General features: G+C 40.5%; 1 protein-coding gene across 4 annotated transcripts in view; it reads right to left on the bottom strand.

Moving 5' to 3' along the window:
• The window catches only part of CHD7 (chromodomain helicase DNA binding protein 7), a 183,817-nt gene that overhangs the window by 111,630 nt on the left and 46,132 nt on the right, over window positions 1-26,055 (bottom strand). For all 4 annotated transcript variants that reach the window (XM_030795497.1, XM_030795499.1, XM_030795498.1 and 1 more), the window contains exon 2: window positions 8,739-10,577. In XM_030795497.1, coding sequence (XP_030651357.1) covers window positions 8,739-10,403 — 1,665 coding nt within the window. In that variant the 5' untranslated portion in view covers window positions 10,404-10,577. The remainder of the gene's footprint in view (window positions 1-8,738; window positions 10,578-26,055) is intronic.

The following is a 26,055-nucleotide window of genomic DNA, read 5'->3' as shown; positions in this document are numbered from 1 at the left end:
TAGTCCTGTATCTATGTTGACTTTTTTAAATGCAACGCTGTCAATTTCTTGGCATTTTGCCAACTTCAAGTTCTCCATCACTACCACTCCTGCTATCATGTCCTGGCCCTTGAAGGTTCTCCTCCATTTTTTACACTAAGTGAAGGAAAAACAAAATAAAACCTCACTCCTGGTGACACACCATAAACTACTAAAGTTTTACAAGGCAAAAGGACAAGTACAAGTTTGCTACTGACTTTCTTCACTGATACAAGAGCTGCATTCAGCAACAAAGGAAATACCAGGGCCATCTCTGCATGGCTACTTAAGGATTATCTATAGATTTACAGCTGTAACTACAGAGAATGGAAAATAACATTAAGATGTCAAGGCTAGGGTAAATTCTCCAGATTAGTTCTCACAATGCTGTTCCCTTAATTGTCCCCCTAACCCACTTCCCAATTCTTCTTCCTCAGCCAACTACTGCTCTGCTGTACCAGAGACTGCCTTTCTGAAAGATTATTATAACAGGGAAGAAAAAAGCAGCACAGAAGAAAAAAGTGAAAGAATTGGGGAGGGGGGGATCATGCATATTAATAAAAATGAAGGCTTTTTCCCTTATCCTGGAGAGTCAATTTCATGAAGAAACAAGCAATTCTATTAGAGATAGAGAGGCAAAAAGCCAGGGGACAGAGGTGAGGAGTAACTACCAAAAGCATCCCAACACCACTCAAAACTAAAATCTTCAAAATGTCTGTAATCCACCTTTCAGAGAAACACACTATTTTTTCCCACAGGACAAACACCATTTAGGTAGCCTTCTTTGAAACACAAACAAATGAAATCAAACTTCAATAATGTATCTTGTCAAGAATTGATACTAATATCCCTAACACAGGCACACCCCCCAGTACTGCATTTATTCATGATACCTAAAAACACCGCTACTACTTCCTTAACCTTACAGCAAAGGTGGGTAACACCTGTCTTGGAGGATGACTGTCATAATTAGACTAACAATTTTACATTTATTTACATGTGAATAAAATTATTTATACTCTGACTTGTTTTTAAAAAGAATTTGTAGCAACTGATAGGGAAAGAGTCTAGCCTGTGCTGTTTAATATGCAGCCACCAGCCATGTGTGGTCACTGGGCAACTGAGATGCAGCTCACGCAATCCGTGTAAAATACATATTAGGTTTTAAATTCTTGGGTAAAATATCTCACAAGCAATTTTTTATACTGATTCCATGTTGAAATGTCTTGGATATGTTGGTTTAATTAAATGTATTACTAAAATTAGTTTTACCAGTTTCTTTAATGGTAAAATGTGGTTACCAGAAAATCTGTATCAACATAAATGCGTTGTATTTGTAGCTCCCATCATATAACTGGACAGTTCTGGTCTAGAACATAGTAAGTACACAAAGATAGGACAGCCAGAATGTTATACTTAAATAACAAAATTCCCTTTCCACCTCGGTGGAGGCTGCTGTCTCCTCCCTGCCTTCCACCATACCAGCAATCTCTCCTTAACACGGTCCTTGGCACGTAACAGGCATTAAATAAGTATTTCTTTCATGTGGTACTGCCTTTCATGAAGGTACCTAAGACACCAAGATGAAAATGCAGCACCAAAAGTGGCTTCTTTTAAGAATATCAATTGGCTACTTGGGACACCTAGCAGAGGCCTAATATCCAGGCTTCAAAGGTAAACTAACAAACTAAATTCTTATCACCTACAAAAATTTTGATGTCACATAAAACAATACTCTTTTACAAAATAAAAGCCATCTAAGGGGCAAGGCTATCGGCCACTCATGCTTTCAGACTATGGGGTGAAAGGACAGATGGAGTAGATTTTTCCCTGTGCTTTAACTCGACACTTGGTATAATTCTGACCTCTGGGATAAACCAGCTTGTTGGATGTTGAGGAAAAACGCAGACAGGTTACTCAATAAGCTGTAGTATATACAAATTGAAGTAGTCAAAAGAAATACTTTAAGAATCTTCGTGAGAAACAACAGGCTGTTGAGAGCAACCTATGGCCCAGGAAAGAGAGACCAGTAAAGGCTGGATGGTTTGCTTTAACTAAAGATGTCATGAAGAACTAGCAGTGGGCCATAGCAAGTGAGAAATCAGTGATTTCTTTTGCCTTCCCTCTGTGAGCACCAGAGAGGGCAACCTGCTCCAATGAGGTACAGCCTGGGTGCCTGTTTTCTGAAGGTGCATACACTTGCAAAAGCCCCTGAATACCACTTAGGTAAAAGCTGATTTTTTTTTAGAGACATTTTGTTTTCTCATCTTTCCCAGACATCTTTAGAAGTGAGAAAGGTAGTATTGGACAAGATACACCTGCTCTCCATTGAAAAGGTATTTTTGTCTATTTCTGATTACAACCTGCATACATGATCCTTAAGAAACATAGCCACCTTTTTCCATAAATTTACTTAGTTGCCAATTACTCTGCCCATGCCTGTCTTTTTTTTTTGAGGCAGAGTCTTGCTCTGTTGCCCAGGCTGGAGTGCAGTGGCGTGATCTTGGCTCACCACAACCTCCACCTTACGGGTTCAAGCGATTCTCCTGCCTCAGCCTCCCGAGTAGCTGGGATTTCAGACATGCACCACCACGCCCGGCTAATTTTTGTATCTTTAGTAGAGACGGGGTTTCACTATGCTGGCCAGACTAGTCTCGAACTCCTGATCTTGTGATCCGCCCACCTCTACCTCCCAAAGTGCTGGGATTACAGGTGTGAGCCACCACGCCCGGCCTTGTAATTCTTTATTTACTGGGTAAACTTAAAGAATCTCAGTATAAGATAGATGCTACTTGAGATTTACCAATAAAAGGTTTTCCCAGAAAGGCTATTATTTAAAAAAAAAAAAAATTGTACCACTGATTCTTCCAGGTTTTTTTTAATCTCAAGGGAAAATGAGGAGATGGGAAATTATTGCCTATCACCTCAATCTTAGTAGCCTTTAAAATTTTTTTCTACTTCTGTTTCATGATGAATGTATTTCAGGACCAAATTAATGAAAAAGGTACAAATGTATCCAAAATAAACTTATTTTAAGGACACCTTGTTGCAGATCCTAAAAATTCAACTAGAACTTTCCATTTAAGAGCATAATCCATGATCTGGGACATGTCTACGGACTGTGCAGTGTAAATTCTATCCAGAAACTCAGGGACTTGCCTGTAACCTTAAGGACAATCCACTTAACCAGTCTTTCTTTAGATAAGCTCTTCAAATGAACAAAATGTTGCTCTGTGCCTTCCTTGTAGATTGTTCTCATCCATGTTCACAGTGTACTGATAAACCTTTCATTTTTGATTCCACCCCCTCTCCACTCTCTTCATACTCCTGGGTGCTGCAAAGAACCCCATGGTGCTGTGTCCATGCTGAAAACACCTCCTAGTGCCCTCCAGTGCCATGGGCCCGGGACCATGCAGCTTTCTGTCCACTAAGCCCCAGACCTACATTCCAGCAATACTAGGGACACTCAAGGCCCAAAGGGCTTTCTGATCTTTGCACTCATTGTTTCCTAAATCTTAAACCCTTTTCCCTCCTTTATCCATCCTTCTCTCAACTTAGACTGATCTTTCACATCTCAGCAAAGACATCACTGCCCCCAGAAAGCCCTCCCAGACCCCCACCTCTCCCACTATAAGAATGATCTTAAAGATCAGCGCTGATCTCTACAGTGTGCTTTTCATGGCATATTCTTGCCTGCATCTTCCTGCTCACACAGCAAGATTGTTCTACCTCCCTCAAAGAAAAGCACATAGGAAGCCTCAGCATTTGATATGTGTTCACTAAAACCAAGGACGTAAAGTCAAACAACTATGAAAAGGTTTGACATTGAAGTATGTAAGATTCTTCTTAAAGCTTTGCAACCGGCAATTCTGAACACTTGCTAGATATATCGTTTTTGAGTCCCCACTGTTAAGCACTTAAAAGACATTACTACTAATCTCACTGAGCCTCTAACCAGGAAGGCATATGATCCCTCACTTCAGAGATAATGAAATGAGGTCCTGACACTCTTACTAACGTCAGGTGGTGACGTTAAGCAGTGGTGCTTCTATTCAAAAACTCATCGACTCCAAAGCCTGTACTCTTTCCTTCATACCAGTGGTTCTAAAATTGTGGGCCAAGGTTTCTGTAGGGTCTGTGAGACCAGAACTATTTCTACATGATCCTGAGATGTTATTTGCTTTTTCATCCTCATTTTCTCCAAATGAGCGGCAAACTTTTCCAGAGGCTTATGACTAGCACACAGACTACAGTCAGAAGCAGATGTGAGAATCAATATTTGATAAATATAAAACAATGCCACTAATTTTTTGTCTTGCAAAAAGTTATCTTTCATTTAAAAAGTATTATGCATGTTAACACACAATGGTTTATTATTTTTAAATAATTAACAAATCAATATTTTAAACTTTCATCAATATTTTAGCCAGGCAGGGTGGCTCATGCCTGTAATCCCAGCACTTTGGGAGGCCACAGCGGGTGGATCATCTGAGGTCAGAAGTTCAAGACCAGCCTGGCCAACATGGTGAAACCCCATCTCTACTACAAATACAAAAAAAAAAAATAGCTGGGCGTGGTGGCAGGTGCCTGTAATCCCAACTACTAGGGAGGCTGAGCAGGAGAATTGCTTGAACCTGGGAGGAGGAGGTTGCAGTGAGCCAAGAAGGTGCCGCTGCCCTCTAGCCTAGAAGGTGCCGCTGCCCTCTAGCCTGGGCGAAAGAGTAAGACTCTGTCTCAAAAATAAAGACATAAATACATAAGTAAATAATAAAAAACTTAAAACTTTCTGAGACAGTAAATATCAATACATATAACTCACATAGCTAACACACACTCTTTGGAGTCCCCAATAATTTTTAAGAATGTGTAGAGGTCTGAGATAAAAAGGTTTGAGAAAAACTGTTCTAATTAGCTATTGAAAAAGAAATATAAGGTAGGGTTTTTCCTTCCCTGTAAATCTTATCAAATAATCGAAAGTCTAGCACTCCCATTAAAGAAATTTCCATATACCAAAATGTGTAATTTTTCACATTTTGATCTGATGAACTGTGGCCTTTTTTGTTCTAATATTTTCTTTGTTGACTTTTCAATATAAAGTTAAACTTATCTTTAAAGATACTTAAATGTGTTCCATAATTTAGAAAATATCCATTCAGAAGCCAGGAAACACATAAAGAACATAATTTCTATTTTTAAAAAGCGAAAAACTCAAGAAGAGTTAAGTCTACCTGAATGCGATAATTCTATTATCAAGTTAAATGGACATTTCAACCTAATCTGGTATCTTCCCTGATACCTGGTATAGTATTGAGCCACTACTCCATCATATATAAAATGCAAAATAATTTTAGTAGCTCTAAAGCAAAACATAATTAAATAAAAATATTTCCTAGGGTAGAATGTCAATCATTCAGAGAGAGAGATTTTAAAGGTATAGGATCATATTTTGAATTACCCATATCATTATCCTCCTCACATGTGGCAACACAGTCTAAAAGGGGGATAATATTTGCACAAATCAAATTTAGTTATTTCATAACTAAGGCTGTATTACATAATATTTAACCTATCCTTAAAAATAAAGTTAATTTTGGTGAAACCCCTTTTCCACTAAAAATAATTAGCCAGGCATGGGGGTGCGCGCCTGTAGTCCCGGCTACTCAGGAGGCTGAGGCAGGAGAATCGCTTGAACCTGGGAGGCAGAGGTTGCAGTGAGCCAAGACTGAGCCACTGACTCCAGCCTGGCAACAGAGTAAGACTTCATCTCAAAAAATAATAAATAAATAAAGTTAATTTTACATTGTATCTACATGGGAAATGACATAATTATGTAGCAAGGTTTGCACTTCAGGAGATCAGAAGCTAAAATTAGAGGAGAATTAACATATATACCATGGAGTGGACATTATACTAGGCACTCGGTATATGTTAAGCCCACTTAATCTAACACCCTTTGTGCTGGGTGCTATTTTTCCTGCTTAACTAACGAAAAATCTGAGGTAAAGAGAAGTTAAATCCTTCGCCTAAGATCACCAGCTTAATAAGCGACAGAGCTGGGGTCCACATACCTTTCTAACTTTAAAGTCTATGTTCTGTGCCTGAGACTTCACACCTCCCTAGCCTTATGTTCAAAACTCAAAATCTGAAAAGGATGCAAAGTTAAGCAGAAAGAAGAAAGCAAATAATCAATGAGCAAAATGGAAAACATAATTGTACTTAGAATGAAAATACCTCAAATGTCCTAGTTTACATCCCTGTAAAGGTCCTGAGTTTGCCTATAATGACACATTCAAAGAAGGAGGAAATGCATGTGGGCTCTTCTGAAGTCTAGCACAGGACACAGCATGCATGGAGCCTCCACTGGTCAAGGACTCAAATGCCACAGACTCACACATGTCCTCTGAAATGCCCATTGAGGCATCTGTACTCTTAAAACCCAGGAAAGCTGGAGGAGAGCAACAATTCTCATCCAGGGATCAGATTATAATCACAGGGGGTCTCCAAACTGTGCTCGCCCTCCGGTGAAGACAGAGGATGCGGGAATGAGAAGTCTGAGAAACCACTGCTCTAAAATATCCCTTGCTTAGTAAGAAACTTTCCAGGGAATAAGATAATAATAATTCCTAAAAACTAAGTCACATTCACTTCTGTCCTAAAAGCCACCCAGGTCTGCTGGCCTCAGGGACAGTACTTTTGGTCCGCTTTGAGGAGAGGTGGTTTGCCCTGAGGTTACATAAGAATCACCAAGGGTGGTTATATGAGGATCACCAAGGTCTTCAGGGAAGCTGCCCTGCCCACCGGCTGAGGGCAGCTTCCCTGAAGCCACTACTTGTCCTGTGGTCCCAGGAGTCTTCCTGACCTCCACTCCCCCAGCCCAGCTTAGGACGAAGCTTCAGAGCCTCTGTATTAAATGCCTGCGTGCATCTAAAATAAAAATAAAAATAATTTTTTTTTTTTTAGATGGAGTCTCACTTTGTTGCCCAAGCTGGAGTGCAGTGGCACAATCTCAGCTCACTGCAACATCTACCTCCCAGGTTCAAGCGACTCTCCTGCCTCAGCCTCCCGAGTAGGTGAGACTACAGGCATGCACCACCATGCCCAGCTAATTTTTTGTATTTCTTAATAAAGATGGGGTTTCACCATGTTGGCCAGTTTGGCATTGAACTCCTGACCTCAGATGATCTGCCTGCCTCGGCCTCCCAGAGTGCTGGGATTGCAGGCATGAGCCACCGTGCCTGGCCTAAAATACTTTTTTTCTTTTTTTTTTTTTAATGAACTGACAAAAAGCATAGAAGACAATTATCACCACTTAAAAAAAAAAAAAAAATGCTGCTCTGAGATGCCCTGAGTAGCTTTGTTTACTGACCAAACCCTTTCACTTTCAACACTGCTTCAATCCCTTCTGCTCCCACTTTAACCCTTCTGGTCCAAACTGTCCTCAAAGGCCTAGAAAACAGGTTCACACTTCATCTTCTGCTTCTCCCATCTGTCCTGTGGACTGTCTAATCAATATCACTGGCTCCCTCCCCATTTAAGTCCAAATTCCTTAAAAAGGAATCCAAGATCACAACAATCTGGCCCTGACTGACACTTTCCAACCTATTCCCTGCAGCAAGCTTGACTTCCTGTGCCCTTGTTTAGCAAACCATCCCCCAGTCTGAACTGCTGACCTGGCTTCACCCCCGCTGGGTAAGGCCTAGCCAAATTCCAAGCACCCTCAACTACAGGTTATTTCCTCTCTCTGGACATTTGTCACATAATCATGCCTGGTCTCTCACTCCTCTGTATTTTCACATGCAGGTCTTATTTCCCCAAAATTGATAAGTCCATCAAAACAAGCACTATGCTTTATAGCTCTAAAATCGGCTACTGTGCACCCCAAAAACAAGAGTTGCATTCTGGTAGATAATCAGTATATATTTTTGAATAGCACTAAGAATAATCTGCATACACAGGCATTAATTTATCATTCACAGACCTAGGGCATAAACAACAAAATTTATAATGAAAAGATGTCTTTGTGAATATGATAACATAAAACTTAAATCTGTTCTTTAATAAATTCTGAATGATAACAAAAACGTCAGCTTACAAAAAAAGAAGATTCCCTACTTCAGTGCTGGGTATCCAAATCTTTGAGAGACCAAACATCTTCTGTGAATTATCATTTACTGTGATTTTCTACAGTTTGCAATTAAAACTCATACTAACAAATTCAACAGTTAGTAAAATAAGTATCACAGAAGTATACGTTTTGCAGCTTCCCAAGAAAAATATCACAATATAAAAGAAGAGATGGAGGAGACTACCACACACGCATAAATCTTTGCTAGAAACCAAGTGTCAGTGTACTTTTAAAACACACACACATGCACACACACACAAAGAGAAAGAATAAAGAAGAATTCAGAGAAGGAAACAAAAGCGTTTGTCTCGTGAGCATTCTGAGTCCTCTGTCCATCTCCCCGCTAGTGGCGACCCAGCTCCTTGTCAGCAGGGACCCAGTCTTAGTTATCTACATATCCTTAACATCTAGCACAATCTCGGGGACAGGGAGATTCATGCCTGAATAAAATAAATGCATAAGCCAATAACAAATAAAAATTAAGGCATTCATAATGAAAAAGCTTTTCATAGAGTTTAAAGAAAAATTCGATTAGACAAGTTAGCCATGTTGAATTTCACATTGCAATGCAGAGGCAGGCTCTGTGTCCCCTTACCTGATGCACAGGCACTTTCTGCGAGGTGTTCTGGGGTGATGGGTGGAGCTGTGCCCAAGGCTGGTGATGAGGGTGTGGGGGTGAAGACTGGTGGTGCAAGCCCGGGTGGGGCTGCAGTGGAGGACAGGTTGGCAACTGCTGAAAAGATGGCTGTTGACCAGGATGTTGTTGGCCAGGTATCAGTCGTTCCTGGATTGCTTGTGGGTCTCCAAGGCCAACACCAGGACAACCATTTGGCCTCATGTGCCCAGTCAACTCCCTTGGTGCTGAGGACATGCCTATAAATGGACGAGACTGCTGCATGTTTCTGGGGCCCATATTCCTCTGTCCAATTCCCATGGCACCAGGGGGCTGGTGAGATGGCTGAGGATGGGGCATATTTGGATAACTGCCAACTTCCATTGGTATCCCAGCACTTCCCGGCCTGACTTGTGGAGGAGGAGTGCCTGCTGGATTACTCATTGCTTTCATGGGTGACATGGGAGGTGGAGAGGCATAAGTTCCCTGAGGCTGTGAAGGATGCATAGTTTGTGTGTTCATTTGGTTAAGTGAGCCACTGGGTTGGATGGGCTGCTGGTGCATTAGTCCTTGACCACTGTTTGATGGGAATCCTACAGCATTGGGGTATCTTGGTACGGACTGATTCATTGGAGTATTATCTGTAAGGCCTAAATTTTGATTCATCCCTGTATTGTTAACTAATCCCTGATTTAGGTTACTGTAAGGATATCGAGAATACTGCCCTGAGTTGTTTATAGTAGGAGAGGGGACTGTCTGGCTCCGAGAACTAAAGTTAAGGGTTTGTGGCCTAACAGCCCCTTGTTGGGGAGGATTCGGGGAGAATCTGGGACTGTGGGCAACGGATTCTCCATGGAGAGCAGTAGAGGGGTGGTGATGGAACTGCTGCACCGAGTGACGCAAGGAAGGTGCCATGCTGGGACTCTGCTGGGGCACGTGGGACAAGTGGCCGGGTCCTGAGGTGGCAATAAAAGGATTTCCCTGATTGAGGCCCTCTTGGCCTTGGGAAAACTGGCTCATCCTCTGCTGTGGCTGACCATGCTGCTGCATGGAAAAATCCCCACGTGCCATATAGCTGCCCATCTGCTGCATGTGCTGAGGGTGGCCCTGTGCAGGGGGCCCCGACGGAGCCGGCTGCGGTGGCTGCGGCTGTGGCTGCTGCTGCTGGTAGGGAGCTCGTATCTGGTCTGGTACCTGAACAGCCCTGGGGCCCCACATGGAGCTGCTGTCCACAAACGATTGCCCATGCCTCTCATTCTGCATGCCAGGGTAGACACCCATCTGACCGCCACCACTGCCACCATGGGGCACCTGAGGAACGGGAGGGGTGTGATACTGCGAGTGCGGAGACGCGAGTCCGTTCCCAGGGGTGTTGCTCATCATTCTGTTCGGCTGATCCATCAGATGCATCTTTTGTTGTTCATACTGATTATAGTGATCAAAATGTGTCAGCTTTGTTTGATTTTGATTAGTTGAAGGATGATGAAGGGATGGCTGTAAAGAGGCAAAGCCTTGGTCTATTGGCATTTGCTGACCCATAGGATTTACTGGATTTTCCGGGTAACCACATTCTCCGAGGCCTTCAAGACCTTCACTGAAAATATTCCCATCCTCGCCAAAAAGACTCATCATTCCTGGATCTGCCATCTTCTTCCAACACACGGCTCCTCCAAACCACAGCTCAGGAGCTTGCCTGTGCTTCACTTCACTGAGGTGTTTGCCCTCAAAGCCTGTAATCCTTAACTAATCTTCTTCATGTCATTCCATATTTCTTTAATTCTCTTGGACCCTGCAGTGTCAGGCAAAGTCTGGATATAAGTCCTGGAAAGGAGTTGGGGGTGGGGGAGAAGAAGGAAGAAAACAAAGAATTAGGATCCGATGATAAAAACTGCCAGTATTTTGTACATCTGAATTTGGTCCCCATCAACAATACTAATCTAGCTCCCTCGCTGAGCTGTATTTTATAAATTTAGTTCACTTTACGAGAAACTCATTAGCTTCTACCAGAAGCATCATTATGATCGGTTACTTAGAAAGCAAGCAAAACACTAACCTTAACCTTAAATTAATCCATTCACTACACTTCCTAGCATTCCATTCTTGGATGAAACAGAACAAAAGAACACAACATGAAGCAGCAGCAGCTGCCACAGCAGGCAAGCAGATGTATGAATATAGCCAAGCAGCTCATCTGCTGAACTAAAGCCCTAGAAATGCTCTGGTTACCAACAGCCCGCCCTTAACCTTATTCCCCTGGTGTAATCAGATGAGCAACAGCAGCACCAAGGGCTGTGAAAAGCTCAACTTAGTTAAATTGACTAGAGGATTATACAAACACCAAAATCGGTCATTTCATACAAATTAGATATTTACAGCCCACATAAAACTATGTAACTGCAACAGAGGCATCTAACAAGAAAGTGTTCATAATGATGTTGAAAAGCAACCTTGAGAACAGTACAATAAATTCATAATTTCATTATGTTTAATGGCAGAAATATACAAGATTCAGAAAGAGACTAAAAGAAAAGCTTTCATTGTCCAAGAGGACCAATTTCACTCATGGCTCTGAGCCTACCATGGTCCCAGTCTGCACTGACACAGAGCAGCCCAATCACCAGGCTCATTATTCACCCGCAGGCACGCTGGGCTCTGGTGGACCAGAATCCCACGTGACCATTCAGAGAAAACTAGTTGAGTGGATACTCTGTAGACACTAACTATTCTCATAACTAGAAACACAACTTTCTCCAAAACTAAAAATTATTTTAACAGAATAAAGTTCAAAATATGCTCTCCTCACCATTGCCTTAAGTCTTTTTGGGACAAGGCAGGATCTAAGCAGGTAGGGAGACAAGTTGGCAGGCACTTGTGTTCGCACCCTATGTGCTTCCAGTGCACTATGGACACTATGCAACATGCTGCATGTTATTCAAACTCTTCCTAACAGATCCTGTGTCAGATTAAAATAACTAATTTAAAGAATGCTTTGACAATCTAAACAGGAAAGTATTTTTGTTGAGCACTAATTAAATCAACGGCCTAATAAAGAACTAATTCATATAGAGAAAATGACTGAAATCTTAAACATCTTTGGAATTTAACTCATTTTTTTCTCTTTTATAAGCATATTAAGCATTGTGTGATACTAGCCCACTTGAAAAAACAATATCTTGTTGAAGAATTTCCAAAGTGACGATATAAACAGGCTCAGTCATAAATTCTACCGACATGCTTCCATAAGAGCATAGGAATGAACAATGGGCTAACCAACACTCCTGAGAACTTACCAGTAAGACATAAAAATTCTGTTTCTGCCTGCCATATTCTAACACATTCCTAACAAGGGGAGAATTTTGCTTACAGAAAATGTAAACAACATTCCTGTTCACTGTCAGAACTACAGACATAACACCTGAGAGGGTCTCCAGGTCTGTAGTTTTCAGGTGACAGCTGTCAGCTAAAGTCAAAGGTCTCTTCACTCTGCCGCTAACTGCCATGAATTTTCTGATCTACTTTCTCCAAATACAGAGGTCAGATGGGTGAAAATAAGGTGAGCATGAAAGCCATTTTACTGAAAACATGCTGCTTTACTATGCAACTATTTTAAAATCCAAAATGAAGAGAAGTAGACATCTCCAGTTCCAGTTGCAACAAATATTCTTAAATTAAATACACTCCTAAGAAGGCTAAGCAGTCAGTCATCATTTATTCAAGGCTCATTCTAACTTTCAAAGAAATAAATACTGGAATGGACTTGATAATAGCTTAAACCAGCCATGCAGACCAACCACTTACCAAAATAACCTTTCAAATTAGCTTAAGGAAAGTAACGTCTACATATGTGTCCTGGGTCCGCCAACTGTTATGGGAAGAAATGCTACTGACTGGATGGGACTCCAGGCCAGCTCCAGGTAAAAGTGAGCCCAGAGGGAGTGGATGGCTTAGCCCACTGGTGACCTTCTCTTGCAAGCCCACTGAGCCCAGAGGCAGAGACAGAGCCAGATTAAGCCTGGAGAAGTGGTGATGAAGTTGGTGCTTACTTTTTATCAGCTTAAGATTCAGAAGAGGGACAAGTTGCCTATGCGCATGAGCAGGGAAAAAACAGCCCTGCCTGAGAGTAACCATACTGACCCTTGGCTGTGCTCCTCTTCCTGTTCCCTACACCCTTCTACTAAGTGTCCATCTCCCAGACGCATGAAAAACGCCAGCATTATATGGTATCAACTAAGCATGTCGCTCACCGCAACTACAACCATGCTCAGGTAAGGTCCAGGCAAAGAAGTTCAAAAACTGGCTTTGTAGTCTGCCATTAGTGACCGCTCACTGGGACAGCCACCAACGCCTTCCTGCCCCTTTTCTGACCTCAAGACCCAGCTGGCAACTATGCCAGGAATCCATCTGGTAGCTGCATTTCATATTTCTGATTTGAGCTAATCTAATTAATTTGTTTTGGTCCTTTTTTTAAATTTGATCAAGACCATCTGAATGCCCACTTTCCCAAGTCACAGCTGCAATGTATAATTTCGTGTTTCTATAAAAGATATTCACTCAAAGCCCTATTTTGAAAGCTTCTCCCTTGTCTACACTCAATATCTAGATTTTCTGTGTCTAGATGAACACTGTTCAATGGGCCACAAATGCGAGCCATTACACGTAATTTTTAGTTTTCTAGTAGCTACATTTTAATAGTAGACCAAAAGAGTGAAATCGTTTTACCAATTTCTATTTAACCCAATAAATGTATAATACTGTCACTTCAACAGGTAATCAATATAAAAAAAATGAATAAGCTAGTTTACGTATTTTGGTATTGGGTCTTTGAAACCCAGTATGTACTTTACACTTACAGTACATCTCAATTCCTATTAGCTACATTTCAAGCGAAAAAATGTACATATGGGGCTGTGGCTTCCATACTGGACAGCATAAAGTATTTAAAAAGAAGAAACAGAAATAACAAATTAGCAATGAAATTTTTTAAAGTCTCATAATTATCACCTGGGTAATAAACATTCAAGTTGCGTTTATGTTTTATTTGGCTTTACATAAAAATCAACTCTCAAATCACAATTATTTATTCAAAATGTATTTACTGAGCACCTACTATGATCCAGGCACTAGTCTAAGAGCTGGAGAGAGATCAGTGAATAAAACAAAATTCCCTCTTGTCCTCATGGAGCTTATATATCTGTAAATGATGCATCTCTTAAATAAGAACTAAGATTCAGGGCTTATGTTATTAAAAATATAGGTTACCATTTTACAAAATACTCCTCGGTAACTTCTGATGAGGAATAGTCTAACTAACTGTGAGAATATATAGCAAACGTTACCTATGCATATAACGGAGACATAATAATTCAAGTTTCTACTCAGTGCCCTATTGGCCAGCATTTTCTGAGATGTGAATTAAAGGACAGTTCAGAAGATGCATGTGTTTGGGGGTGAGGAGGGGTCACAACGAGACCACTCAACTAACAGAATCATCAACATTAGAGGCACACTGTGAAACCAATTACAAACATTTCAGAGTTAGGAAGCACTCTGAAGACCTTCTAATCCAAACCCCTCCTCATTTAACAGATGAAAAAAATCCCTTTATAGACTAAAAGGAGTAAACTTCTTCTACAAAACATTTTAGTGACAGTTCCCAAAGATGAAAGAAATGAATGAATGAGACAGCAGCTTACTAGTGAGGACAAAATATTAAAGGCCTGCATCAAGTCTGTTTTATTCAGAGAATCACTAAAACAACTGCTGCCATCACCAAATAGAAGTGAATTTCCTTTCCAAAAATGTTTTTAAATCATACTATATCTAACTTTTAAGAAACAAGCATATATCAACACCAAATTGGAGCTATTGGTAAATTTTATTGGGAAATAGCCAAATGAAAAATGGGCAGATCCAAGCACAGACAGAATCAATGATAAAAGCAATGGGTGCACAAGAAACCAAGATGAAAGAAATGTCATTGAAAATATTAATATTTTGAAAAAATATATGTATATATAAAATTTGTTAATTATAACATATTTTAAATTTTTACTTATGAAATTTATTTTATATATAGTGATTTTCTGACCTTCCAAAACAACATAAAGAATTATTTACTACACTCTTCTCAAAGTAGAATGGCATTTGTATAGCTGAATTTTAATTTGGTAGTGACGCAGAACCTTTCTGTGTTACAGGTGTGGACTAGAAACCTAGCAAGGAGATAGGTGAATACATAACACCTTTCGCATGCAAAGTATCTCCTATAGCTCAACCACTATTCGTCCTATTGTATAAGTAAAATGTCATCCAAGGGAAACTTTTTTGATAAACAGCCAACGCATGGGCAAGAGTGAAATCATAGGACATTTGTCTATTGGATACTGATGACTATTTTGCTGTTTATGGTTTGATTTTGAGTTGTTCTATTTAAATTTCTCTCTTCTACCTCCAAAGAGCGTGAGGTATAGAACATCACTGTGATAATGATTCTGGGGATGAGGGTGGAGCATGAATCAGAATTTCCAAGGAAGCATCTTGCAGCTGAAAAAACAGCACATCGCCACCCTCATCATAACCCATGGGGACACCTCTCAATCATTAAGGCTGCAAAACATATCAAGAGGGGCAAAGAATCCACACACTGGTAGGTGGACAGACCGAAGATAAAGGGCTCACACTGCTGAGCTTCCACTCAAAGTGAAAGTCCTTTCAGCTCGATCCTGAATCCGGTTAACAGCAATCTCCTCCCACTGCCCCACCCACAACCCAGCCCCCAACAGCCACTTGGGAACATCTAGCAGGGCCAATGCTTGCTGGTGAAGGAGACATCTATCCAACTGACAAGAACCTGGATAAAGAATCAGGAAGTGCCCCCCAAGTCACCAACGCCAGCTTATCAGTTCACCACAAAGTATTTTCCGTATTTGCTTCATGGGTCAAATGATGCCCTTCCTGAACCCCCTGGGTTGGCCAAGGGGGCCAAGACCACATTTTCTTCCTCATTAGTATGCTAGGGCATTGCCAATACTCTATGACTGTGCTGTGTAATCCAGCAGCCACCAGCCACATGTTGCTATTTAAACTACTTAAACTAAATAAAACTTAAAATTCAGTTCCTTAGTCACACAAGCCACATTCAAGTGCTCAAAAGCCACACGTGGTTGGTGGCTACCTACTCGACAGTGCCTGTAATGAACATTTCCATCATTGCAGAAAATTCTATGGAAAGCACTCCTATGTATTTCTTCTTAGAGGTAACATGTTTAAACAAAGACCATATTAAATAGCAGCAATCCTCTTTCATAAAAAATATTTTCTCCTCTTTCAGAGATTAGTATTCTTTTAAAGGTCCATATCTACCCTTTGGGATGAAATATATGGTATTTTTTCCATATATCATATTTTATGTTAACTATACTTACAACCTATGTGTCCTTTCTGTATTATCTCCCAACATATATTCCTATTTCTTCATAAATAATTTTCAGTATGTTAGGAATAATTCTCAACTATACTCAATTCAGAAAAAGATTTAGAAAAGAAGTAAGTGAAGTCCTTCTAAGGTCTGTTTGTCCCCAAGCATCATATTAAAAATAAAACCATAAAAAGTAATAAGGATTGTACCGGTAACCTCCATTCATATTACTAGGTTACCTCCCATTTTGCTGATATTAACAGAAGAGACACATTTTTAATAAGGAAAACCACTTACATTGTATAGCGCAACGCTACGCCTTATGTTAGCATTCCCTATGACAGTAACACCATCTCCATCCACCCCTTCAACCTAGCCAAACAATGGGAAATAAGCCTATATCCTTCCTGTCATCATTCATTTAAAAAATAGTCAAGGTTAACAGACACTGTGCGTACAGTGTTGAACGAAACAGATGTGGCCCTGTCCTCGTGTGGCTTGCAGTTTGAATAAACGCCCCAGTACATCCCACATATTCAGTGCATTTCCCAACCTGCTAATGCCCTCTCCCAGATATTTATGGGTCTACCTCCTCCTCCCTGTTTACACTAGCTCTGAAGTAATCAGACCTTCATGGTTTAGTGAACCACAAAAAATTAGAAATCTAATCGGTTCTCCTAATTCCGGTCTCAACGCTTTCACACTACTGATTGAATGATCTTAAAAAACACAGATTACATCATACTTCTCACTGATTAAAATCCTTAAAGGACCTCCCATAGCTTTCAGGTTACAGTCCAAATGCTCCAGCATGCTTGAAGGCACTAATAATCAAATACTTATTGACCTGTCCATTCTCAACTCCCTTAACTCCCTTCCCTCTGTCCCCTGAAGCACTCACAAACACCCCCATTAGGTATATCAAACTACTCAAAGTTTACCAACCATCCATCAGCTATCTCATACCTTCCTCCCCTTCACACCCATGGTCTCTTCTCTGGCCTCCTTATCCCCTCACTGTAGAGCCTGGCCTCTTTTTTGTCTCAGTTCCTTTGTTATCACCCATCTCCGGAAGCTTCCTGACCCTCAACCCTCCCTCTTCAGGCTGATTCCAAAGCCCTCGCTGGCACTACCACCACATCAACATGGGCAGAAGCTACAGAAGTGCCAAGCACACTACTGTTCTTATGTGTTCACCTCCCTCTCTTTCTGGTGACTGGAGCCTTGCCATGTGAAGTGGAGTCCTGAGAGACAGGACCCCTGGCACCCCTGGGAGCTGGTAAGAAAGAGATGCAGACTCTCAGGCTCACCTCAGACCTCCTGCACCAGAATCTGCCTTTTATTAACAAAGGCCCCAAGTGATTCCTGTGCATGTGAAAGCTTGGGAAGTCCTGCTCTCAGACTCTGAGCTCCTCCTACAGGATAGCATACACTGACCACTCAGTTAATATAATGGATCAACAACAAAATGACATATATTACAAAGAATATTACAAAGCAATACAAAGATATGTCACTTTAAGAAAGTAGTCTTGACATTTGTGTCTGACAAATAAACAATACTGACTTCATTCGAAGAATTATGAACAGACCTTAGTGACAAATTTAATCTGTAACAGTTTACAAAGAGTGGGTATCTAAAGATGGTTTAATTTTAAAGATATGCCCATCTGTTTGCCAATCATATTTGTGCAAGTCAAAAAAATGCAGTTAACATTAATATCTAATGCTATGTTACATAACATACTATTTCACAGGTTTCTTGCAGAAATCTTTCAGTTATTTCTACATAACTTTGAAGAATCTGGATATTCTGAGTAGCCTTTATGATAAAAAAAAAAAAAGTTGTTCTTTTGTTCCTTCATGCAGTATTGAAGCTAATATGTTTCCTTTCAAGGCAACTAATGAAATAGCACTTGGCTAACAACTTATACTAAGTGCATGCGCACAGCACTAGCTTTTTCCTAAGTGGTCAAAAGGAGTATATTATCCCATACATAAGTTATGCCACAAAAGCACAAGGATCATGGAAATTTGTGTCCTTTACACCCTGCAATTCAAAATGCAAATACCTCTTTGAAGCTACCTCCTAAAGGCTAAGCCCACTGAGAAGGTGGCCAGCACCTTGACCCTAACGTGGAGATGCTGACCTGCTACCACAGTGCAGACACTAAGAAAATATGTCCAGCAGGGTCTTCATTCCATGTACACAACATGTCCTAGGAACAGATGGGCACACATTCTAATAGCACCTGAAGTACTCAACATTGTATGGCAAAAGAGAAATGAAGACAAACATGTATCTATATATACCATATCTAGGTGTAGATCACATATGTAGCTACATAAAATATGTGTATCTATCCCATATCTTTTTTTTTTTTAAGAGACAGGGTCTCGCTCTGTCACCCAAGCTGGAGTGCAGTGGCACAATCATAGCTCACTGCAGTTTCCAACTCCTGGGCTCAAGTAATCCTCCCAATGCAGGCTCCCAAGTAGCTGGGACTATAGCTGTGTACCACCACACTCAGCTAAATTTTTTTTTTTTTTTTCTGGGAAACAAGTCTCACTATGTTGCCCAAACTGGTGTTGAACTCCTAGGCTCAGGCAATCCTCCTGCCTCAGCCTCTTAAAGTGCTGGGGTTACAGGTATGAGCCACTGCAGCAGGTCTCTTATCTTTTGAATGTTATCCTAATTAATTGTAATATGGTAGAGAAGAAAATCAAATGAAGAGACAGGTCTAGAAATAAGTAAATGAAAATTTTTTAAGTAATTTATTTTGGATAGGAAAAAAATTAAATTTCAGGAATGTATTTCAACCCACCTGGCAAAAATGCTTACAGTGCAGACTTATGGAAGAGTAATGTATATTTTACAAAATTTGCTGATTGCTAGTATGTATCTTGCTTAATATTATAAAATATCCTGGGTTTTGTAAAGCCCAGGGTGGTGTATAAAGGCTAATAACACCATGTTTATTAGCCTGATTTTTAAAAAATCACCATTGGGAAAGATTTTCCTCTAGACTTATTTCAAGTTACTGACTTGACACACAGAAGCTCCAGGTGATGTCAAGCCTACAAAAAGTGAGGGTGGAACAGAAGGAACGGAAGGAAGGAGCTGCCCTGTGGCCATGCTCTGTCTGGGGACCCCCTGGCAATCACCAGCTCCTATAAGGCTGACACTGAACCTCTGGAGGAGGATGCAGAGGTGAGGCAAGGGCAAGCATGCAGAGGGGCTGAGAAAGCAGCAAACAGCCAGCTGCTCTTTAAGAAGCATGCTCTTCGTGTACTTACTGCAGTTGTCACTGATTAACTAACTGATTTGGCAATTTCCTACATTCTTTTACATTTTAAAAAATTTCTGGAAAGCTGAAAAGGGATCTTTTTTTCATATTCCAGGGGAGTTTGAAAGTGTACTCAATCCTGCCTGGTTTGAAAGGCAAGGGATAGAAAGGGTGTAAACAGTCTTTTCTGATATACACCACTGACATTCTTTTCCTTAAAGGGAAAAAAACAAAACAAAACCCTGGGCAACATCACAACTGAAAAGAATTTGTCTACTCTCTTTGCTAGAGCAGTGCACATGTGATAGGAAGGCAGTCTTATCCATCATGAATAAACCTGAGCACAGGACAGGCAAAGCATCACAGCATACCAATGGCAGGGGTCACACAGGGAGCTCCAGGGCTTTCGAAGACCCATGCCTGTTAAGGCAATGCAAAAAAGAAATACACAGGAATTATAAAAATTCAGATTTCCATCAGGGAAGCAAGCAATACAAACAGGAGTTAAAACTGTAAAGGAAGGTTGAGATCTTTGGAAGAGTATTAGAAAAAGTATTTTGGAAAACTGCACCCAATCTCAAAAAGGTAAACCTACAGGAAGAAAAAAAATGAAGAAAACAAATGTAACTTATTCGGTGACTATGATACTAAATTTTGGTTTTAAATCAAGTTATATTTGACAAAGGAGACGGAATTAAGGCTGAAATACAGAGTTAACAGTTTCACATACAATATTTCACAATCATTTCAACTTACAACAAATTTGGGAAACATTTTTTCTATGCAGTAGTCCCCCTTCATCCTGGGGATATGTACCAAGACCTCTAGTGGACACTTAAAACCATGCACAGTACCAAACCCCATTGCCGTCAGTTGGAACACATTTCTATCCATGTCTTCCAACCACAAATTTAAGGTATTTTCCATCTTAACTAGGCACTTATCAGGCACTGTGACTGTAACTTTTGCAGTTTGAGGTACAACAGCAAAATTAGCACCAATTTGTTTTTCCTTCCCCACAATTTAACTGACAGAAGATTCATTCTTACCATAAATAATACTTATCATTGATTTATAAGATGTATATCTCAATACACAAACTTTTTTCTTTCTTTACGAGCTTTCACCTTTTCATTTAAAGGAAGCATTTTCCTGCTTATCTTTGGCATATCCAAATCACCAGCATCACTACTCTTGCACTCTGGGGCCATTCTGAAGTAAAATAAGGGTGACGGGAACACAAGCACATTGACACTGGCACAGTTGACCTGATAACCATAAGATGGCTACAAAGTAACTGAACGGGCAGGTAGCATCTACAGCATGGGTATGCTGGACAGAGGAATAATTTATGTCCTGGATGGGACAGTGCAGGTCAGTGCAATACTTCTTCATGCTACTCAGAGGGTACACAATTAAAAACTTAGGAGTTGTTTATTTCCGAAATTTTCCATTTAATATTTCTTTTTTTTTGAGACAGACTCTCGCTCTGTCGCCCAGGCTGGAGTGCAGTGGCACAATCTCAGCTAACTGACAGCTCCACCTCCCGGGTTCACGCCATTCTCCTGCCTCAGCCTCCCAAGTAGCTGGGATTACAGGCGCCCGCCACTATGACCGGCTAATTTTTTTGTTATTTTTAGTAGAGACAGGATTTCACCATGTTAGCCAGGATGGTCTTGATCTCCTGACCTCATGATCCACCCACCTCGGCCTCCCAAAGTACTGGGATTACAGGCGTGAGCCACCACGCCTGGCCTCCATTTAATATTTCTATACCAAAGTTGACCACAGGTAACTGAAACCGCTGAAATTGAAACCATGGAGGCCGGGCGTGGTGGCTCACGCCTGTAATCCCAGCACTTTGGGAGGCCGAGGCGGGCAGATCACGAGGTCAGGAGATCGAGACCATCCTGGCCAACACAGTGAAACCCTGTCTCTACTAAAAATACAAAAAATTAGCCGGGCGTGGTGGTGGGCGCCTGTAGTCCCAGGTACTCGGGAGGCTGAGGCAGGATAATGGCTTGAACCTGGGAGGCGGAGCTTGCAGTGAGCCAAGATTGTGCCACTGCACTCCACTCCAGCCTGGGCGACAGAGCGAGACTCCGTCTCAAAAAAAAAAAAAAAAAAAAAAAGAAACCACGGAAAGCAAAAACTTGCACTGGGGCGGGGCGGGGGGTCTACTGTACCTACATTTATCATTAATGCAAGTAGGTTCTACAATGCCACCATAATCAAAACTATAAGTGTCACACAGCGAAACATGCCATCTTTTAGCCAAATGAAATGTCTTCATTCATATTAGCATATGATAAAAGACAAAGTTTTATCCACAAACTCTGTATATTTAACTTAACATCTTTCTACATCTTCAACAAAGGTTCAACCCCAAACTGGCCTCTCTCTTTATTCCCCAGCAGTCATCTGGGTTTCCTTCCTCCGGAGAATCATGTACTGGGGGAAAACTAACTTCAAGAAACATCTTTTATAATATTATCAGTAATTAACTTAGAAGTTACATCTGCTTTTTTTAAAACTATAATACAAAGCATTTTGTAACAAATTCTTTTATTACTTTTTTTGCACCACCATGCTATTCTACATCGTTGAGCACTGACTGTAATGACATGCTTCTGGCTCACATTATTTTCCCTAAAAATCATTTGACTAACCAATTCTAATTTTAAGTACTTTATACATATGAGTGTACAAGACTCTTGATATTAGGACAGCAGTCTAACTTGTAAGTAAACTTCGTATTTCAGTTTGAAAGAAGATCACACTTAAGTAGTCATAAATTTCTACACTGTGTCCATTTTGATCACAGATCAGTAAGTACATGTCAAGTTAGCAAAGAGATTGTAATATAAGAAAAAGTAAGTGCAGTGAGAAGACAAGCTACTACCAGACATGACATTTGTTTTGCATAATGGGAATGACGAAAATAATTTAACTCTACCTGTGAAGCTCTGAATTTTGTACTTGGTTTAATCAAAGATTACAAACAGAACCAGGCACCTACTCAGTTTCAAAATACAGTGTTTACTAAGGCCTAAGACTGCTGCACCCACCCATCTATATGGTCTTAATGAGTTTAACTACTATAAATCAGCTGATAATAAAATTATGATCCAGATAAGGAAATCTAAATAATTAGGTTTCATCAGGGATAATACTTGCATCATACTATACCTACCCACATTTTCAAGTTTCCTCCCCCATATCTGCTGCATCTCTAAACATACCGAATTCCCTACTTTACGCCAATTACTCAGAAATCATTTGAAAAAATCACTATCCTATTAAACAAACCTAAAGAATATAAATAAAGGTTTGGCAAAAAATGTTCTGACAGACCACATATCTCACTTTTCTACTTCAAAAGCACACTCACAAGCACTCTGTGCTTTGGCTAGGCACCTGTCTGGAGCTCTACATGTTCAAATGCCAAATTTCCTCAGCCCCAAAATCCTGCCATCCTAAGACAGTGAAATAACTTATGGCAAAAGTTCTCAAATACCACTTTGTACTCAAAATTGCTTAGATCATCATATCCAAATAACTTTTATTGGCTACATACAAACTGGTTATTTAGTAGCTTTTAACCTTTCAGAATCATGTATAATACTTGTAGAATAAATCTAATTTTTCTGTTATTGACACTGGGGTCTACTTGAGGGCAGAGGATGGGAGGAGGGAGAGGAACAGAAAAGATAACTATTGGGTACTGGGCTTAATTCCTGGGTGATGAAATAATCTGTACAACAAACCCCTATAACATAAGTTTACCTATGTAACAAACCTTCACGTGTACCCCCAAACCTAAAAGTTAAAATAAATAAACTTTGTTATCTTAATTTTGAAAGAATTCTTTTTCATTTTTTCATATTTTTCTTTGAAAATATGATATCCTGTTTAAAGGTCAACCTGTAAATATAGACTATATTTCAATATTTCTTTCATCATAAACCATTTCAATGTCCCCATTATATCTCTATAAATGTGCACAGTGTCCCCAGCTAGGCGGGCACATCAAGAAAGACCTTGCTCGTTGCAGTGAGCCGAGATCGCGCCATTGCTCTCCAGCCTGGGCAACAGAGCGAGACTGTCTCAAAAAAAAAGAAAGAAAGACCTTGCCTTTTATGTCTCTCACTTGCACCCCCAATGCCAGACACAGTGCCTTAAAATAGGTGTGGAATTAGCCATTACCTAATATCTCAGTATATCACTAACACTCCTTCCTCCTGCCACAAAAACATGGAAGAGTCAATGATTGTATAGGCTCCTTAAGACTTTATTCACATAAGTGAGGGGTGGGTTTTGGGTTGGGGCGGGGAATTGAAGCATCTTCCATCTCTCCGCTAATACTATACCATTCAAAAGAACTGCACACTCATGACACCTTTTCAGCTTTACAATTCCTTGTTTGTGTAATGACCTGTTCCAGCTTTCAGAGTAGACCCTCCAAGGTAACATGGCCTGGCAAATTTCCCATCAACAGGGTCAAAGAATCCACAGTGTTTAAGCTATGCTTTTTAAGAGAGTTGTGCATTTTACTAAACTGTGGAGCACAGACTGGAAGAGAAAGGTACGAGACTGGAGCCAGGAAGACCAGTTCAAGGGCTCATACAGGAGTTCAGGTAAGAGACAATGGTGCTACAAAGAAGGAGACAGACATACTCAAGAGAGACTTGTTTCTGGATGAAGAGTCTGGGATGACAATGAGGCCTGTGGACTGGATAACTGAGCAGATGGTAAAAACCACTCACGGAAATGTGGGGAACAGGAGAGAAGCAGGATTTATTTATTTGGTATGGAAGAGAGGTGTAGAAAAAAATTCACACAGAGCTCTCCAGGAGACAGTACAATATGAAAGTAGAGAGCTCAAGAGAGAATGCTGAGCTGACATATGGCCGTTTAAGTCATTGATATACAGAAGGAAGACAAAGTTGCAGCAGATGAGGTCAACCCAAAAGCATATTTAGAATGACAAGAGAAAAGAGCAAAGACAGAATCCTGAAGAGTATCAACACTCAGAGGGCAGGCAGAGGAGTCAGCCAACAAGGTAGGGGCAAACACCAAGAGAAGGAAGTGACCAACGAACCAGTTCAAATGCTACAGACAAAGAGGGAAGGTAAGACAAGTGTCCATCAGATTCAACAAGTTGGATATTAACTCTGTTAACAGTAACTCTGTTAACTCTGTTAAGAGTAGTTACTATGGGCCAGGTGCAGTGGCTCATGCCTGTAATCCCAGCACTTTGGGAGGCCAAGGTGGGGGGATCACTTGAGATCAGGAGTTCAAGACCAGCCTGGTCAACATGGGGAAACCCTGTCTCTACTAAAAGTACAAAAATTAGCCGGGCAAGGGTGGCACATGCCTGTAGTCCCAGCTACTGGGGAGGCTCAGGTGGGAGGATCCCTTGAGCCTTGGAGGTCGAGGCTGCAATGAGCCATGATCACGCCACTGCACTACAGCCTGGGCAACAGAGCAAGACCCTGTCTCAAAATAAATAAATAAATAATAAAATAAAATGGGGATAATACTAGTATTTATTTCAGAGAGCTATTAGAAGCATTAAGTACATTAGTATTTCTAAAGCACTTAGAACAATATCTGCCACTTAGAAAGCACTATGTAAGCATTTGCTACATAAAATATACAATTAAACACTAACAGAAGTAGGCACAGAGGGACAGAGACAAGAAGGGGCAAAGACACAAAGGGAGAAATTAAGGAAATCTCTCTGAAGAGATGAGATGGGAGAGGCAGAACCCTCTGGGACACACAGGAAGGTGGGTGCAGATGGCAGAAGGAAATCAGCAGTGGATGTGCTTCCACTCTGATGGCTACAACTGGCTCAATGAGTTATGCAGGGGGCAGTGGTCATGAGGTGCTTGTGTTAAAAAAAGAATCAAAAGAACACTCTGGGCCCACTGAAGGTCTGAGACTGACCGTGAACTATAACTGAACCTACACTACAAAGAAATTTCTTTTCTCATTTGTAAAATACATATGATACCACCTACCTTTAATTCATCAGGCCAAATTAGATTGTGTGATGTAATGCACTTAACGCAGTACTTGGTAGATATTAGCACTCAGTGCAGATGATCACACATTTCCTGTTTTAACCTGTACCAGCAAACCTAAAAGTTAAAATAAATAAACTTTGTTATCTTAATTTTGAAAGAATTCTTTTTCATTTTTTCATATTTTATGAAAATTTTAAATACACAAAATATTAAACTAGGCTACATGGCCTTGCTCTAGTTATTTAACCTCTCTGATTCTTGGTTTATCTCCAGAATGGGGAAGTGGAAAGGGAGCTGAGGAGAATGGCAAAAGTCCCTTCACTCTAAGATGCTAACTTTACTAGCTTCACACTGGGAAATATGCTAAGTATAGCTGTCCTCTTCTGAAATCCACACTTCTGGTGAAAGAAAAATATTCCAAATTTCAAGAAGCACAGATAATTGATAAAACATAATCATATAAATAAATCGAATACATATATGTTATGTAAATGATTCAGTGAAGTTTCAGTTTTAAATGCAAAATTACATTTTATGGGATATTTACCAGGAAACTATTAGTA

Source organism: Nomascus leucogenys, chromosome 16, assembly GCF_006542625.1.
Source record: "Nomascus leucogenys isolate Asia chromosome 16, Asia_NLE_v1, whole genome shotgun sequence".
NCBI classification, from domain to species: Eukaryota; Metazoa; Chordata; class Mammalia; order Primates; family Hylobatidae; genus Nomascus; species Nomascus leucogenys.
This window is presented reverse-complemented; position numbering and strand designations above follow the sequence as displayed.